Below are 16,435 nucleotides of genomic sequence, written 5' to 3'. Positions count from 1 at the left end.
AACGAACCAGCTCGGCGAGCCAACCAACCACAATATGTGTTATGTTTATTTACCATGTTAAGTATCAGTTACACTCAAAAGAAACTCAAATCTGACCCAAATATAATTCCAGAGCAAACAGAGAATCTCAATCATATCTTTAGTTTTTAGAGCTCAATTACAATATCACTATTATCACTAATTACACATGGGCTATGGTACCAAATACAGCATCCTGCTGACAAATTTTACCCGGGAAGATCAAATCTTAGAAACCAAATCTTTTTTGAGTTTATACATTGTTAGCTTTCTTCCAATTGAGTTAATGAGAGATTGAGCATTTGACCGTGATACAAAGATTCACAAAGCTATCAATGAATTCAACAGGTCTGCACCATGATCACTGGCATCCCTCATAGATATATTTTTTGCCCTGTTCATGCCACCAGTTGACAATGTCACTTGTAAATATAACACCTATTTCCACACTTATGCTGACAATATTCAATTCTTCCACTTCTGCATCAAAATTAATCCTCTGTCTTTAAATTGTCTGATTTGTTTTACTTAAAGTACTGGTTAAAGCACAAGGTCTTCTCATTAAATATTGTAAAGACAGCCATTCTCTTCTGCTTCTGACACAAACTCTGTTCTCTTGCTATCAACTCTTTTCCTGGCAGTTTTCGAGGGTGAGACAATCAGTTTACAATTTTAATATAGGCTTTGCCTTTGTTTACTTGCTACTGAAGCCCTTAACTCATGCCTGCAACCTCAAGACTTGATTACTCTCATGCAGTGATAACCTTCACATACCTCCTTCTCTATATGAGCGCATCAAAAATTCCACTGCTCATATTTGGACTCACAGGTGCCATTCCCCCATATCCCCATGCACATTAATATAAACCCACAGTTGCAACACCCCAATTTTTAAGGTGATTATATTGCCGTCAAATCCCATAATGGCTCCATACCTTTCTATCTCTGCATTCTCTTATGTCCTACTACTATCCGAGGTGGAGACATAGAAACAGAAAAACCAGGACCAGGAGTAGGCATATTCCTGCATTCCTTCCTTACTCCTCGACTATTTCCAGGGCCATTCCTTTATTCCTCTGGGATGTCGATTATTCAGGTCCTAGTTATTTGTTAGCCTTTAACCCCATTAATTTCCCTAGGGCCATTTCCTTATTAATACTGATTTCCTTCAACCCCTACCCACTCGCTCAAGCCTTGCATTCTGCAGAGTCTTTGCATTTTGCCAATTCTGATTCCCTGAACAGTCCTGATTTTAATCATTCCAACATCACTAGTGGTGCTTTTAGCTGTTAGGCCCTAAACTATAAGTTTGTTTTCCGAAACCTTTCCAATTCTCTACTCTTTTTCCAACTTTAGGCTGTTTCTTAAAACCGGTCTCCTTGACCAAGCTCTTGTCTATCTAATGTAATACCTCCTTATATGGCTTGCTGTCAAATTTTGTTATGTGGCATTTCTGTAAACTATATTAAACCACTTTATTACCTTAAAAGCTCTACTTAAATTGATAGCCATGATCAAAAATCCTGACATTCTCTAACCCAGTGTGAAAGTCAGCATCTGAATGAGGTCCAAGAGAACAATAGCTGTCTGTGGAGCAATTCACTGTCCTTTTTAAAAGCTTAGAATCATAGAAAGAGAATGAAATAAAAAAGGGAAAATTGAAGAGTAAAAGTCAATGTAATCAACAACAGTTGGAAAAGCTTAATGAACACCCTCCAGGGTCCAGACCCAGACGTTAGCCTTCCTGCTCCTCTGATGCCGCTTGGCCTGTTGTGTTCATCCAGCTCTCCACCTTGTTATATCATACTCCATTCGTATTTATTTGTTTATGATGCATTGTAAATTGTAAAATCTATTATATTGAAAAAGAAACATAAGTGGACAGAACTGAATAGTTCGGGTTATAAGACAACTCTCCCAATGTTAAGCATTTTGATTTAACTAGCATTGTTAAATAATGGCTAAGTTGTTATATATAAGTATGTTGATACGATGGTGCTCACTAAGGCATGAAGCAGATTAACTTGACAGTGGCTAATACTCAAAACAAAATGGAAAAGACTTCTGGGAATGCTTAAATTTGGATTATTTCAAGAAGTGCTGCAGCCTTGTTCACTGAAAAGCATTTTATAGAGGCAGATAAAATGCAGACATTCAGCACATAGACAGCGTTTACAGTTGAGATGAGTTAAATGCACTCAGATCACAGGTCACTTACTCTGTGCTGTCACAACATATTCTACTAAGCAACATTTTTAGAAAAAATTTTCGTGTGATGGATTTATGATTTTCCTGAGATTTTTTACACTTTACCCAAATCTCCAGAATGCTGACATTTACAGGGAGTGTATTAAATCACTTTTAACCCAAGGGGGTATATTTAATTAATTAAGGATTCCAGTCAGAAAGAAAACAGAAGCTAATACCAACAAACAGATGAATATAAGTGTTAGAAATATGTAGTTACTGTTGCTTTCATTGTCTTGGATCAGTAGTTTGTAACGTTGACTGTGAGTAAGTAGATTGTGGGTCCAAATGCCTCCAGAAACTTATGCGCAGAAGCAAGGCTGGTATTTCAATGCAGTACTACAGAATGAGACTTAAACTGTGGACCTGAGATAACAAGGCGTGGAGCTGGATGAACACAGTAGGCCAGGCAGCATCTTAGGAGCAGGAGGACCTGCCTGTACCTTCAGGTGGCCATAACAGTCCCATGCAATTGTTTTGGGGGTGGGTAATATTGCTTCCCTGTCCAATACTTATTCCTCAACCATTCTTACTGAAATAACTGCACAGAAGCTAATATCCCATCACCTTTAATTACTTTTGCACAGTACACTGGCTGTAGCCAGCCAACCCCACGGGACTCAGGATATTCTAAATCTCCAACTATGTTGGTCATCCGGGGCTTTCTGTTTGGCCCAGGTTAACAACCCTAATCAAGGATCTCGTAGTCAACAAGATCCACCTGGTTCCATTCACTATACTTACTAAAAGAGATGATCTTATCATTAGCTCATTGTTGTTTGTAATTTGCAATTTGCTGCTATGTTGCCTACATTATAACAATGACTAAACATTCTATTTTTTTGGCTACGACACATACTGGAATATACCAAGATAATGAATGGTGCAATATTATAAAGCGGAAGTGTAAATTATTTATTTTCCTTATCTTCACACCCTTCACTTGAAGAATAACATGAATTAATTTTTGATTAGAAGTCTAGCAGCTGCAGTGCAAACATTTCTTTCATGACCTGACAATGGCTCTAGGATGGTTAATTCCAAATGCTGTCGGGCTGTGCTGGTGTCATTGACATCCACTACACCAGGATTGTCCAACAAGTGGCTTGCTGAAAGGTCCCATGTGGCCCCAAAGCCCTTCATTTATTGACACTTATTTACAGCCAAATGTAATTGGAAGGTGTGTTTGCTTAACCACATTTCTGTTTCATCTTTGCTGTTGATAGGCTCATTGTTAAACTCACCAGCAGCAAATGCAATTGCAGAAACAGTGCAATATGAGAGCTTTCACTCAGGCTGTAGAACAAGAGCTGGGCAGGCGCAGGGAAGGGAGAGAAACTGAGGGCTGGGTCACAACAAGATGTGGGAGGGGATCTGGAATGACAGCTGAGTTGGAATGGGTGTTGGAGGCTGAAACAAGATCTGGGTTGCCATGTAGGGAGGGTATGGAATTAGAGTCGAGTTGCAATGGGAAGTTTTCCCCAAAATTTATGTTTACTGTCGGGGAAAATCTTACTTCGTGAAATTTGTTCACTTGAATCCCCTCCCCCTCCCTACCACCATGTGAGAGGGAATAAGAAAGGTGGGCTCCCCCATGCGAAAAGGCTATACAAGCCTGCAGTAGACGACAGCATTCCACAAGCCAAACATCAGAGTTAGAACTTCCTGTTCCACTTACCGTCTTGTTTGAACTTTATACCTTCTAACTCCTAGGTGGGAACACCAAGTCAACTCCTGATTGTACAAACATGCTTTGGCACCCATTCCATGTACATTGCACTTGGATCTTTAAACCAGGCACCAGGTGAAACATTTTTGTGGGTAATTCCAGTGTTTCCTCATTCAAATTTCAATCATCAAATGAAATTTTTTGTCAACTAAAAATATACTGGACTGCACAATCTGCAAAAAAGTGTGTCAATGCTGACTGTGACTTTTCAACTCTGAGGCTCAGAAACGGCAACACTGCCTCAGATATAGCACTAGTTGACCAAAGGATGAGACTGCAGGAGGTCACTGTTGAAATTTGTTGCATTCAAATAAACTGCAAAAGAGTGTCTTGATTTTTGACACTTAACACTTTGTTTTAACTCCTGAACCCTTAAGAAAAGTCAAAAGAATAAAATGACTTCACCTTTTGGGCCTCTCCTGGCTTTGATACTTGCTAGGTTGGCCACAACAACTTTCCCAAGCTGACATCAGGTCATTGAAACAGTGGGTCCTGACAGCAACACCAAAACCCAATCTGCATACTTAATGAAGGATCTCAATGGATTCAGGCAGGCATCCTTTGGCCTGCATGGAAAAGGAGGCTCAAATTAGAACTTGTGAGAAGAAAGTGGAACCTTGCCAGCTATAACCCACCAAGAAAAAGTGAACTGTCAGCCTTCCTATTACCAAAAGGGCAGGATTTAAATCACTACCTTCAGAACATTGAGTATTTAAATTGGGATTTCATGTTGTGGCTATACAGGAAATTGATGACGCCACTTTTGTAATACTGTTTTCAATTCTGATCTCCCTGCTACAGGAAGGATATTGTTAAACTTGAAATGTATCAGAAAAGATTTACAAGGATGTTGCCAGGGTTGGAGGGTTTGAGCTGGAGGAGGGGGCTGATTAGGCTGGGGCTATTTTCTCTGGAGTGTCAGAAGCTGAGGGGTGATCTTGTAGATGGTTATAAAATCATGAGGGTTATGGATTAGGTGAAATAGTCAAGGTCTTTTTCTGACAGACACCCTTTGTTTCTAAAACTAGAAGACAAAGGTTTGAGATGAGCAGAGAAAGGTTTAGAAGGGATCTGAGGGGAAACTTTTCATGCAGAAGGTGGTGCGAACATAGAATGAGCTGCCAGTGGAGGTGGGTACAATTACAACATTTGGAAGGTATCCTAATAGGCATATGAATAGGAAGTATTGGTAAATGGGGCTAGATCAATTTAGGATGTCTGGTCAGCGCAGATGTGTTGGACCAAAGGATCTATTTCCATGCTGTATCATTTTTTGACTCTGACAGACATTGTTGGAAGCACTGGGAGAGACAAACTGCACGAGCAGATTGTTCTTAGTGTTCATGTGTGGGAAGCAAAGCAGCAAGGGAGAGATAGGGTAGGGGCTACAGCTAAGGAAACACAAAAGGAGATGGTGACCTTATTCATGTTCTTAATCAAGCACAATTTGCACATTCACAGACCAATCATCCATTGTAAATTCTGTTCAGTTTAATTTTCTATTGAAGTAAGTGAAAGGAAGCTCAGGCAGGGTTGGTAATAGCGAGGTGATCTGAGGCACCTCCCACCCACATCGAAAGTGAATACCACTCCAGAGCAGAGAGAAGAAAAGATTCACAAGTGATGGATGAAGAAAAGAAAGAATGGATGCTTTGTTGTGAAGACAGTAAATACAGAACTTTGTATTTTGAAAAACTGGTTAAGAGGAAGAATTCCTTGAAAGGCAGCAGTAGGCAAGCACATGTGCAGCTCGGCAGGAAGGGAGACATATTGTTATTGTAAAGGTCACAAGATCCCCTCCAAGCCATACACCATGCTGACTTGGTGCTTTACTACCATCCTTTCACTGTCGGTGGTCCAATATTCTAAAATTCCCTTCCTAGAAGCACTGTGGGTGTGTACCAATACGAAAGGACTGCAACAGCTTGAGAACACAGCTAACTACAATCTAAGGGAAGTTAGGCGAGGGCAATATTGGCCTAGCCAGTGAAATCTGTGGCCCACTTGCATGTTCTGAATCATAATCAGTACGTCAGAATACCTTTGAGAGACCCAGTCAATTGTATCGTTAAAGCATCAGAGCATGTGACCTGAGGGTGTAAAGGTATCATACCCCTTCTTACTTTGGATCACTTGAGGTTCATACTCAATTGAATATATGTTCTTTTTTGTAACCTACAAGGTTACTATTAGCACAGACACTATATGCCTGAGGAATGTAACGTTTGTACATCAACAGTTGGTTACAATAAATGTCTGTTAGATTCTTCAATGCATGATGTTCACACCCAGTTTCCTACGGTATGGGAGACAGCATAAGAATTGCTATATCAGGCAAAACATCCTGTTGGAGGCAAATGCAGACTGCCGTGAATCAATTAAAGAAGGGCATATTAGTAAACAATGATAATGGGAACTGCAGATGCTGGAGAATCCAAGATAATAAAATGTGAGCCTGGATGAACACAGCAGGCCCAGCAGCATCTCAGAATGTGCATTTCACTTCACCAACTTGTACTAAATTGACACCTTTAGCCCTAAGTCATATATGGAGATATTCAGACAGATGGCCAATGGCTTTGTCAAAGAAATGGTTTTAGGGAGTGTCTTAAAGGAAAAAAAAGTATTCAAGATCTTAGGGAAAGTGTTGGTTCCTAAAGTGAGTATTCTAAATTAACTTAACTGTTTCCAGATGAAAGAAATTCCATCAGAAATGATCCAGGAAGAAATCTCACTGCCAAATCTTGTGTGTAATGTGATTTTGGCTACAGACCAATATTTAGACAACCTTTGAATAATTACTTTTTGAGAATTTAACTGTAATTCGACCAAAGCACTTTTAAAATAACACTGCAGAGTTTTTAATATGTTTTTCTTATACTGGACGATGCATATGGATAATTTTTAAATGGAGTAGTCATACATATTTGCATTGTTTAAACCTCTTGTTAATAATCTTGACTGTTTTGCTTGAGCAAGTTTTGTTCACAATAAATTAATTCTTTACCTGTTAATTAAGGAACCTGGCTGACTCATTCCTGAAACTGAACTAAATAATGTCTGATACATTTACTGTTGGCTATCAATTCCGTTTATAAATTCAAACTTTGTACTGACCAGAGGAGGAGTGGGGCAAGGAATCCGTTTCTCCCTTCTAATTTGGCCCAACTATAGCCAGTGCTTGGGATAACAATAGCATTTATGACAGTTTCTGCAGTACAGGAGTTGAGACAGGGCAGAAATGGGTGACTTTTTGGAGCTGGAATGAGGCAGTTTCACTGATATGTAGTTGAAAGTTCATCCTGGGGTCAAATATAACATCAATGTTATCAGCTGTTTGATTCAGCCAAGGAGAGGGATGGAATCAGCAGCTAGGGAACAGATTAGTTTAGGAGAATAGTTAATTGGAGGAAATTTTAGCTCATGCAGAAGTGGATGTCGAACTGCAGTCTGACAATCTTGAAATAGCGGAAGGATTGGAACAGGTGGGGAAAACAGGGTAAAGCTGGGTATCATCATTTTCTAGGTGAGTGCTGACATATTTGTGGGTAAAGGAATAAAAAGTAGGTGAGAAACATAACGGGGTCAAATTCAAGTTGACCAGAAGTAATGGTACAAGAGCAGGAAGAGAGGTTGGTGTTGTTAACTGTGTCAATGCCTGCATGTATTTTGTGAGTAAACGATAGACTCAGAGTTATAGAATGGTTTACAGTAATAAAGGCTGTCATTTGTCTGGAAGTATCTGAGCAATTCACCTCTTACCACCCATCAGGCTATAAGACAGAAGAGCAGATTTGGGCCATTCAGTCCATTGATTCTCCACCATTTGTTCCTACTTGATATGTTTCTCAGCACCATTCTCCTGCCTTCTCTCTGTAACCTTTGATTGGTTCTTGATTAGTAAGGTAATCTTTCTCTATCTTAAATAGACTTGATGGCTTGGTCTTGAAAATTTTTTGCAGCAATGAGTTCCACAGTTTCACCACCCTCTGTGTGAAGAAATTCCTCTTCATCTCAGTTCTAAAGGGTCATCCCTTCATTGCCCTTTGAGACAAGTCTCTCCTACTAGTGGGAACATCCTCTCTATGACCACTCTATTCAAGCATCTCTGCGTTCTTTAAGTTTCAATGAGATCTATCCTCATCCTTCTAAACTCCATCGAATACGGACCCAGGGTCCTCAATCACTCCTAATATGACAAGCCCTTTATTCTAGGCACCGTTCTTGAGAGTCTCTTCTGGACTATCTCCAAGGCCAGCACATTCTTCCTTAAATATGGGGACCAAAACAGCTCACAATACTCCAAATAATATTTGTGTGATTCTCTATGCATTCTCTCTGTAGCCCTACACATTCTTTGTTTCCTGAAAATAATTCTGTATCCCTTTAATTGCCTTGTTTGAAACTGCCTTCACAGCATAATCAGATGTTGCATCATAAATTCTAGCCAAAGACATGAAAAAGTTTTTCATAACATTGTCCTTTTTTTTTGCCTATGGCCTATATGTTCCGGTTCTCAAAACCTTTACAAGTCAGAACAATGGGGACAAAAGGTAGAATTTATATGTGTCACAATCAGGTCAGGTATGACTTTGATAAAAAGCCATTGTGATACTGTGGCTGGCACAGAAACTGGATTACAGTGATTCAAACATGGAGTTCTAGTAATGAGCACAGGACCACGAGGCGATAATATATTTAATGAGTTTGTAGAGGAATGGGAGGTTGGATGTGTGAGAAATATTTTCTTTAAAGGAGATTTGAATAAAAGTGGACAGTGTCTGAAGTGTTAACAAGATCAACTAACATGGAAGGCAGGAAAGGAAAGTGAGTAGTGAGTTATGTAGATGGGTGTAACTCCAAGAACACTCAAGAACTTGGACACCATCTAAGACAAAGTGTCCCGACTGATTGGCAGCACATCCACAAGCATCCAATTCCTCTACTACCATCGCTCAGGAGCAGTGTGTACTAGCTACAAATGCACTGTGGAAATTCACCAAAAGATCCTTAGACAGCACCTTCCAAACTCATGACCACTTCCATCTGGAAGGACAAAGGCAATAGATACATGGGTACACCACTTCCTGCTCGCTCCCCTCCAGGATACTCACCATCCAGACGTGGAAATATATCACTGTTTCTTCACTGTAGCTGGGTCAAATTCCTGGAATTCTGCCCTCAACGGCATTGGGAGTCAACCTACAGCATGTGGACTGCAGTGATTCCAGAAGCAAACTCACCACCACCTTCGCAAGGGCAACTCGGAATGAGCAATAAAATGCTGGCCAGCCAGCAATTCCCATGTCCAGTGAGTAAACAAAAATAAGTACTTTGTTGGGCCCCGTCTTTTGTTGTACAGATTCAAATTTTGTTTAAAATATTGATTGTAGCTTTCAAAGATGGGAGAATATTAACAAGTTTTAGCGCTTCATAATCAAGTGAAACAATATAGTGATTGCGATTTGTCACTCTGGAGTCATAGCTGTGCAAATTTCTCAGCACAGGGCAAGAATGTCTCTTTAAATTATGGTCTGAACTGCTAGTAGAAATTCTTTTTTTCTCCCCTGTAAAACGCTGCATGTGGCTGAACTAATTCAACCACACTGATGCTTCATTTTTCACTGAACAGCTCATCACATGGAACATAGAACATAGAACCTAGAACATAGAACATTACAGCACAGTACAGGCCCTTCAGCCCTCGATGTTGTGCCGACCTGTCATACCGATCTCAATCCCATCTAACCTACACTATTCCATGTACGCCCATATGCTTGTCCAATGAATACTTAAATGTACCTAAAGTTGGCAAATCTACTACCGTTGCAGGCAAAGCGTTCCATTCCCTTACTACTCTCTGAGTAAAGAAACTACCTCTCAATTTAAAGCTATACCCCCTCGTGCTCGCCGTCACCATCCTAGGAAAAAGGGTCTCCCTATCCACCCTATCTAACCCTCTGATTATTTTAAAGGTTTCAATTAACTCACCTCTCAACCTTCTTCTCTCTAATGAAAACAGCCTCAAGTCCCTCAGCCTTTCCTCGTAAGACCTTCCCTCCATACCAGGCAACATCCTAGTAAATCTCCTCTGCACCCTTTCCAAAGCTTCCACATCCTTCTTATAATGCGGTGACCAGAACTGTACACAATACTCCAAGTGCGGCCGCACCAGAATTTCGTACAGCTTCACCATAACCTCTTGGTTCCGGAACTCGATCCCTCTATTAATGGATAGTAAAAGTAACATTTGCACAAAGTGTGAGACAGCATTGGAAGTCTTTGGGTCTGCAAACAAATTTTTATGTGGCTGGGTTTTCAAAATAACACTAAGCTCGGAGAAAAACCTATTGAAGCTTCCTTTTAAGTTACATTTCTTTCCCAAAGGACACCAAAGTAAATATTAAATTAGTTTTCTCTGGTAGTGTTATAAATAATGTTCTATTGCCGAAACAATTACATGCTAAATGATAAGATGACAGTTATGTGGCTATATGGACCCATAACTCAGAATATTGAGCTCTTGATCCAACAAAGGCATCATGAATCACAGCACAGTAAAACCAATATTAAATGGCACTCACTTTCACAGTCTGCCCGGCTTCACGTCCATCCTACAAGAAAAAATAACATGAGGAGCACATGAGGAGATAATGTTTTGCAAGAAGTCATTGACAGTGAATTAAAGCATGCATTTTAAATAATTTGAAGATGAGTGGCAGTTATACACGATCTGGGCAGTCATCCATTATCACAGCCAGTTTTGTTTACAGCAAGCTATTTGTGCTGGAACCTGCATTTACTGCTGATTCAGCTCTTTAAAGGATAAGAATTTGATCAAGAAACTTCATGTGGCAGACCAATCATTTCAATCAAATTGCCATCATGTTTATTAAATTGCTTTATTTCTTATGGGGAAAAGGTCTACAGCAAATACCTTCTGTTTAAAATGAATGAACATATACTTCATATTTCTACTTTTTTGTAAAAGTTACTGTTTGATAGAAACACATTGCTCCCAATATTTCCTGCTGAATTTAATTTAAGGGTATCATTGCAATATTTTTGTGTTTATTTTCTGGTGGCCAGCTCGACTGAGAAGCCTGCAATAGAAAGCCAGAATGCTGCAGATGGCCAAGCACAATCGAGAAAGTTGGGAGCTGTGGAGACTGAGCTGTGGGAGCTGTGGATAACAGGGCTTTTAGCACAGCTGAGAGACATGAAACAGAGATCCTGTAAGAAGCTAGGTGTGCCAGTGAGATCACTAAGAGGAATGACAGAGACAGAAGAGACTGCACATAAGTAGAAAGAGCCTGGGGAAGGAGGGGGTGTGTTGTGGTGATGGAGAGAGACCATGAGGATGACAAGTTTATGTCCATTGGGAACATATGATGGAAAGGGACGGAACATCAAAATGGAGAGATTATCTGTGGTTTTTGATGCTCAGTAAAGAAGTTTTAGCTTTCCCCTTCTGACTCTAAATCTTTCCCAAAACCCCTAACTGTAAATTACCAGATTGCTGGCAATTTGTTCCATGGATTCCATTCCACCATTACACCACACTGCATTGTACTGATATCCACGAGCTGAAATACAGCCTCCAGATGACTTTGAGTAAACAATTAACTGGGGACATGTAGCTAAACTACCACCTGTAGTCTACCACATCCTTCCTTCTTTCATAATCATCAAGCCATATGACTAATCCGAGCTCAGTGAGGTCTGTAGAAGAACATATCAATCACGATGGATATGTGAAAATAATCTGACAGTTTAGTGAAGCTACAATACAAGGCTCCAACACATTCATGCTAAACAGAAGAAGTGTGATGGACAGAGCTAAGTCATTCCATAATGGGAGATAATGGGAACTGCAGATGCTGGAGAATTCCAAGTTAAAATGTGAGGCTGAATGAACACAGCAGGCCAAGTAGCATCTCAGGAGCACAAAAGCTGACGTTTCGGGCCTAGACCCTCTGATGAAGGGTCTAGGCCTGAAACGTCAGCTTTTGTGCTCCTGAGATGCTGCTTAGCCTGCTGTGTTCTTCCAGCCTCACATTTTATCTTGTCATTCCATAATGGATTAGTTTTCCAATTACGTTCAGTCATAAATGACAGTGGATAATTAAACTAATAGGGGGAGTTGTCTCAATGAACAACCCTATCTTTAAAAGTAGCAGAGCACAGCATGGTGTTGCAAAAATCAAGGCTGAATCATTTATAGCCATCTTCAGCCAGAAGTACAAAATAGATGATCTTTCTTAGGCTTCTTGAGGTCCCACACCTTCAGCTTTTTCTTGATTCTCCCCACATGAATCAAGAAATGGCCCAGTGTGATAAACACAGAAATGGCTCTGGGGCCCTCATAATGAAATCCACAGTAACACTGCAGTCTTCCAAAACCAGATGCAGTTTAACTAAGCTGTTCAAGCACATTTACAACATTGTCGTCTATCCAATAATATGGAACTTTTCCTAGCTGTAGCCTGCCCACTAAAAAGAAGTCATGCTTAACTAAGATAACAAGGTGCAGAGCTGGTTGAGCGCAGCAGGCCAAGCAGCATCAGAGCAGCAGGAAAGCTGATGTTTCGGGTTTGGACCCTTCTTCAGAAAGGTTAATTTCTGAAGGGTCTAGACCTAAAACATTAGCTTTCTTGCTCCTCTGATGCTGCTCAGACTGTTGTGTTCATCCAGCTCTACACCTTGTATTCTCAGATTCTCCAGCACTGGCAGTTCCTACTATCTCTCAAACTTAACTAAACCAATTACTACTTTTGTCAGCCTAATCTCAATCGTCAGCAATGGAAAGTGTCATCAGCGGTGTTATCGAGTGGAACATACTGTTCAATAAGATGTTTACGGATGTTCAGTTTGAGTTTTATCAGGATCACTGACTCCAGACCTTGTTGTAGTCTTGAGCTACGTTGAATTCAGGAGCTAGATTATAGAGAATGAGGAGAGAGTGACAATAAGTAGTCATTGGAGTATCATTTAACAATACATGGCACCACAAAGCCTGAATAAAGCAGATGTCATTGGGACTGTTTGGAAGTGCAGAGACTAACCTGGCAATGAAAAAAGAAACTTGATGAAAGAAGTTGCATGGCATGGGAATTTGTATGAAAACAAGATGAGAGCCAAAAACACAATTTAAAAAAGAAGAAAGGGCAAGGAGGCAGATGGCTTCTTTTTCCTTTCAATTTGCCTTGTTTCATTTTATTTCCCTTCTTCCATTGACAATAAATGAAACCGTTTTTGGATTATTGCATGTCTGCTAAATTCTGTTTTGGAAATAGAAGCTGTTTTGAATACCTTTAAACTAAATGTGAAACTCAGCAAAACAACTAAGAACTCAGTGCAGATAAGATGCAGCAGGGAAATATCTTTCAATCTATAAACTGAACAATACTTCTTCAAACTTACATTCTTCAAATTTTCCAGTTGCACAATCATTATGTAAACTGCACTGAATTTTGAGGAGTTAAAATATTTCAGTGAAGCTACTGTTCATTCATTACTTATAGGAATCACTCACAGTTAACTTACAAACCTGAATGACAATGGTAAGCGATGTTGCTTTGAAATGCTGCTCCACAACGTTTGCGACTTTCTGGCTTGTCTGAAACAAGTCTATCAACTCATCTGGTTGTAGATCTCGAAAACGTTCAATTGGTCTGATTGGACAAACTAACACGTCTTTATTACAGATAATTAAGGAAAATAACGATGTGAAGTTCAAATAAGAATAAATTATATTAAACATCAGTAGCAAAAATATACAAAACAGAACAACTTTGTGTTTTCTATATAATCTACGACAAAAACCTATCCTCTGAAAGCTTTTAAAGAGATACTTTAGAGTCAAATCAGAGAAGTGTTTAGCACCGTATTATGATGTTCCATAGCAGCAATGAACAATCCCAGCTTCATTGAGCAGTTATTTTTCTGATGGCTGCTCTTCAAAGAAAACAAGGTTGAAATAAAAGTTAAGGTATTTCTTCCTTTAGAAACGGAACAGTTTCCGAAAAGTCCCTTGCAGAGATTTTCTTTCATCAAAATTTCCTTCATATAGCGAAATTTGTCACAATGTTTGACTTTAGACTGTTGGTTCAAATGTGATGCTGACACTGAGATTTTGCGATCCCATTCACAGTTGGTAAAAAACCAATTTACATTATCCTCAACCTGTACCTTGAAGTTTATTGCTGAAATAACGTAACACTCATGTAGAATACGCAAAAGCACTGACTGATATTTTCAACTGAAAAGATAATGCCAGTGCTAACAACACTGAAAGTTGCAACAGGTTCTGCAACTACACCTGAGGTAATTTCTTTTGATTTGATAACTAGATTGTGTCACCTGTTGAAGCCACCGCAATACTGAAAATGGAATTAAACTAACTCACAGACTCCATCTATACGCTTCACAAGTAAAAGATTCTGGAATGTATTTTAAGGTATTTGTACTTCTTGGAATACAGCTTGATGTGTCACCAAGTCTTCACTCCTGCATGTTATGGCCGTATCTGAACTGTACCATACACAGCCACATACTGAGTGACAGTGGCTCAGTGGTTAGCACGGCTGCCTCACAGCACCAGGGACCTGGGTTCAATTCCACCCTCAGGCAACTGTCTGTGTGGAGTTTGCACATTCTCTGCGTTTCTGCGGGGTGTTCTGGTTTACTCCCATAGTCCAAAAATGTGCAGATCAGGTGGATTGACCATGCTGTAGCATCCAGAGATGTGTAGTCTAGGCGGGTTAGCCATGGGAAATGCAGGGATGAGTCTGGGTGGGATGCCGTTCAGAGGGTCGGTGTGGACTGAATGGCCAGCTTCCACACTACAGGGATTCACTCAGCAGAGTGAGTGCAGGGCAGCAGAGAGAAGTTTAGCCAGTTTTTTCAATCCCTTTTATACTTTGAATCACACTGATCTACATACCATATCTCTAAAATACTTATGCCCCTGAAAGCTATACTTTGTGTTTGTTCTCTGTTTTCTGATACATACAAAGAAGGAAGAACAGTACAGCACAGGAGCAGGCCCTTCAGCCCATCAAGACTGTATCCACATGAGACACCTTTCTAAACTAAAAACCCTTTTGCCTCTATGCAGTCTGAATCCCTCTATTACCAGGCTATACGTATATCTGTCAAGATGCTTCTTGAACATTGCTATTATATCCACCTCCACCATCTCCTCTGGCAGTGCATTCCAGGCACTTACCACCCACTATGGAAAAAAATTTTCCTCTTAGGTCTCCGTTAAACTTACCCCCTTTTACATAGAACACAGAACAATGCAGCTCAGAACAGGCCCTTCGGACCTCAATGTTGCGCCAACCTGTGAACTAATCTATGCCCATCTCCTTACACTATCCCATCATCATCCATCTGCTTATCCAAGGACTGTTTAAATGCCCCTAATGTGGCTGAGTTAACTACATTGGCAGGCAGGGTGTTCCACGCCCTTACCACTCTCTGAGTAAAGAACCTGCCTGTGACATCTGTCTTAAATCTATCACCCCTCAATTTGTTGCTATGGCCCGTCATACAAGTTGACATCATCATCCTTGAAAAAAGACTGTCACTGTCCACCCTATCTAATCCTCTGACCTTTTACCTTAAACATATATCCCCTAGTAATTGACATTTCTACCCTGTGAAAAAGACTCCGACCATCTGTTCACCTCTCATAGCTCTGTAAACTTCTATTAGGTCGCCACTCATCCTTCAATGTTTAAGTGAAAACAAACCAAATTTATCCTCATAGCTAATATTGTCCAAGATGGACAACATCCTGGTAAACCATTTCTGTATCCTCTCCAAAGCCATTACATCCTTCTGATAATGTGGCAACCAGAACTGGATAAATTATTCCAAATGTGGCCTAACTAAAGTTTTATACAGCTGAAAAACGACTTGCCAATTTTTATACTCTCTGCTCCAACCGATGAAAACAAGCATGCTGTATGCCTTTCTGACCATCTTATTGACTTGTGTTGCCACTTTCAGGGAACGAGGACCTTTATGCCTAGATCCCTCTATATATTGAGGCTTCTAAGGGTCCTGTCATTTACTGTATATTTCCCTCCTGTGTTAGATCTTCCAAAATGCATCGCTTTGCATTTGTCCGGATTAAACTCTAACAGGTGCATCTAACGAGCTTGGAAGTGAAAAAGTATTTGGACCCATTTTTTGTTCATTTCGTTTTCACAATTTATATCACTTCTTTGATTTTCTGCTGCCTTTATTATACTAAAAAAGACTTGTACTGCAATAGACTGCTGCGACATTAGGTGTAGCTAGGTACTTTAAATGTTGGTATGAAGAGTCCCAGTTAACTCTCAATAAACTTGGAAAAGTCAAAGGCCCTGAAGCAGGTTAAGTAAGCAGAACTTACAGAAATTATAAGCTTACAAATCCTATTATATATAT

General features: G+C 40.0%; 1 protein-coding gene across 8 annotated transcripts in view; it reads right to left on the bottom strand.

Annotated features, from left to right (window-relative positions):
• The window catches only part of fhit (fragile histidine triad diadenosine triphosphatase), a 985,246-nt gene that overhangs the window by 318,811 nt on the left and 650,000 nt on the right, over positions 1-16,435 (bottom strand). For all 8 annotated transcript variants that reach the window (XM_059649946.1, XM_048547336.2, XM_059649947.1 and 5 more), the window contains 2 exons: positions 13,545-13,690; positions 10,579-10,608 (listed from right to left, as the gene is read on the bottom strand). In XM_059649946.1, coding sequence (XP_059505929.1) covers positions 10,579-10,608; positions 13,545-13,690 — 176 coding nt within the window. The remainder of the gene's footprint in view (positions 1-10,578; positions 10,609-13,544; positions 13,691-16,435) is intronic.

This window comes from Stegostoma tigrinum, chromosome 11 (genome assembly GCF_030684315.1).
Source record: "Stegostoma tigrinum isolate sSteTig4 chromosome 11, sSteTig4.hap1, whole genome shotgun sequence".
NCBI classification, from domain to species: domain Eukaryota; kingdom Metazoa; phylum Chordata; class Chondrichthyes; order Orectolobiformes; family Stegostomatidae; genus Stegostoma; species Stegostoma tigrinum.
The sequence above is the reverse complement of the archived record's forward strand: the minus strand, read 5'-3'. Positions and strand labels throughout refer to the sequence as shown.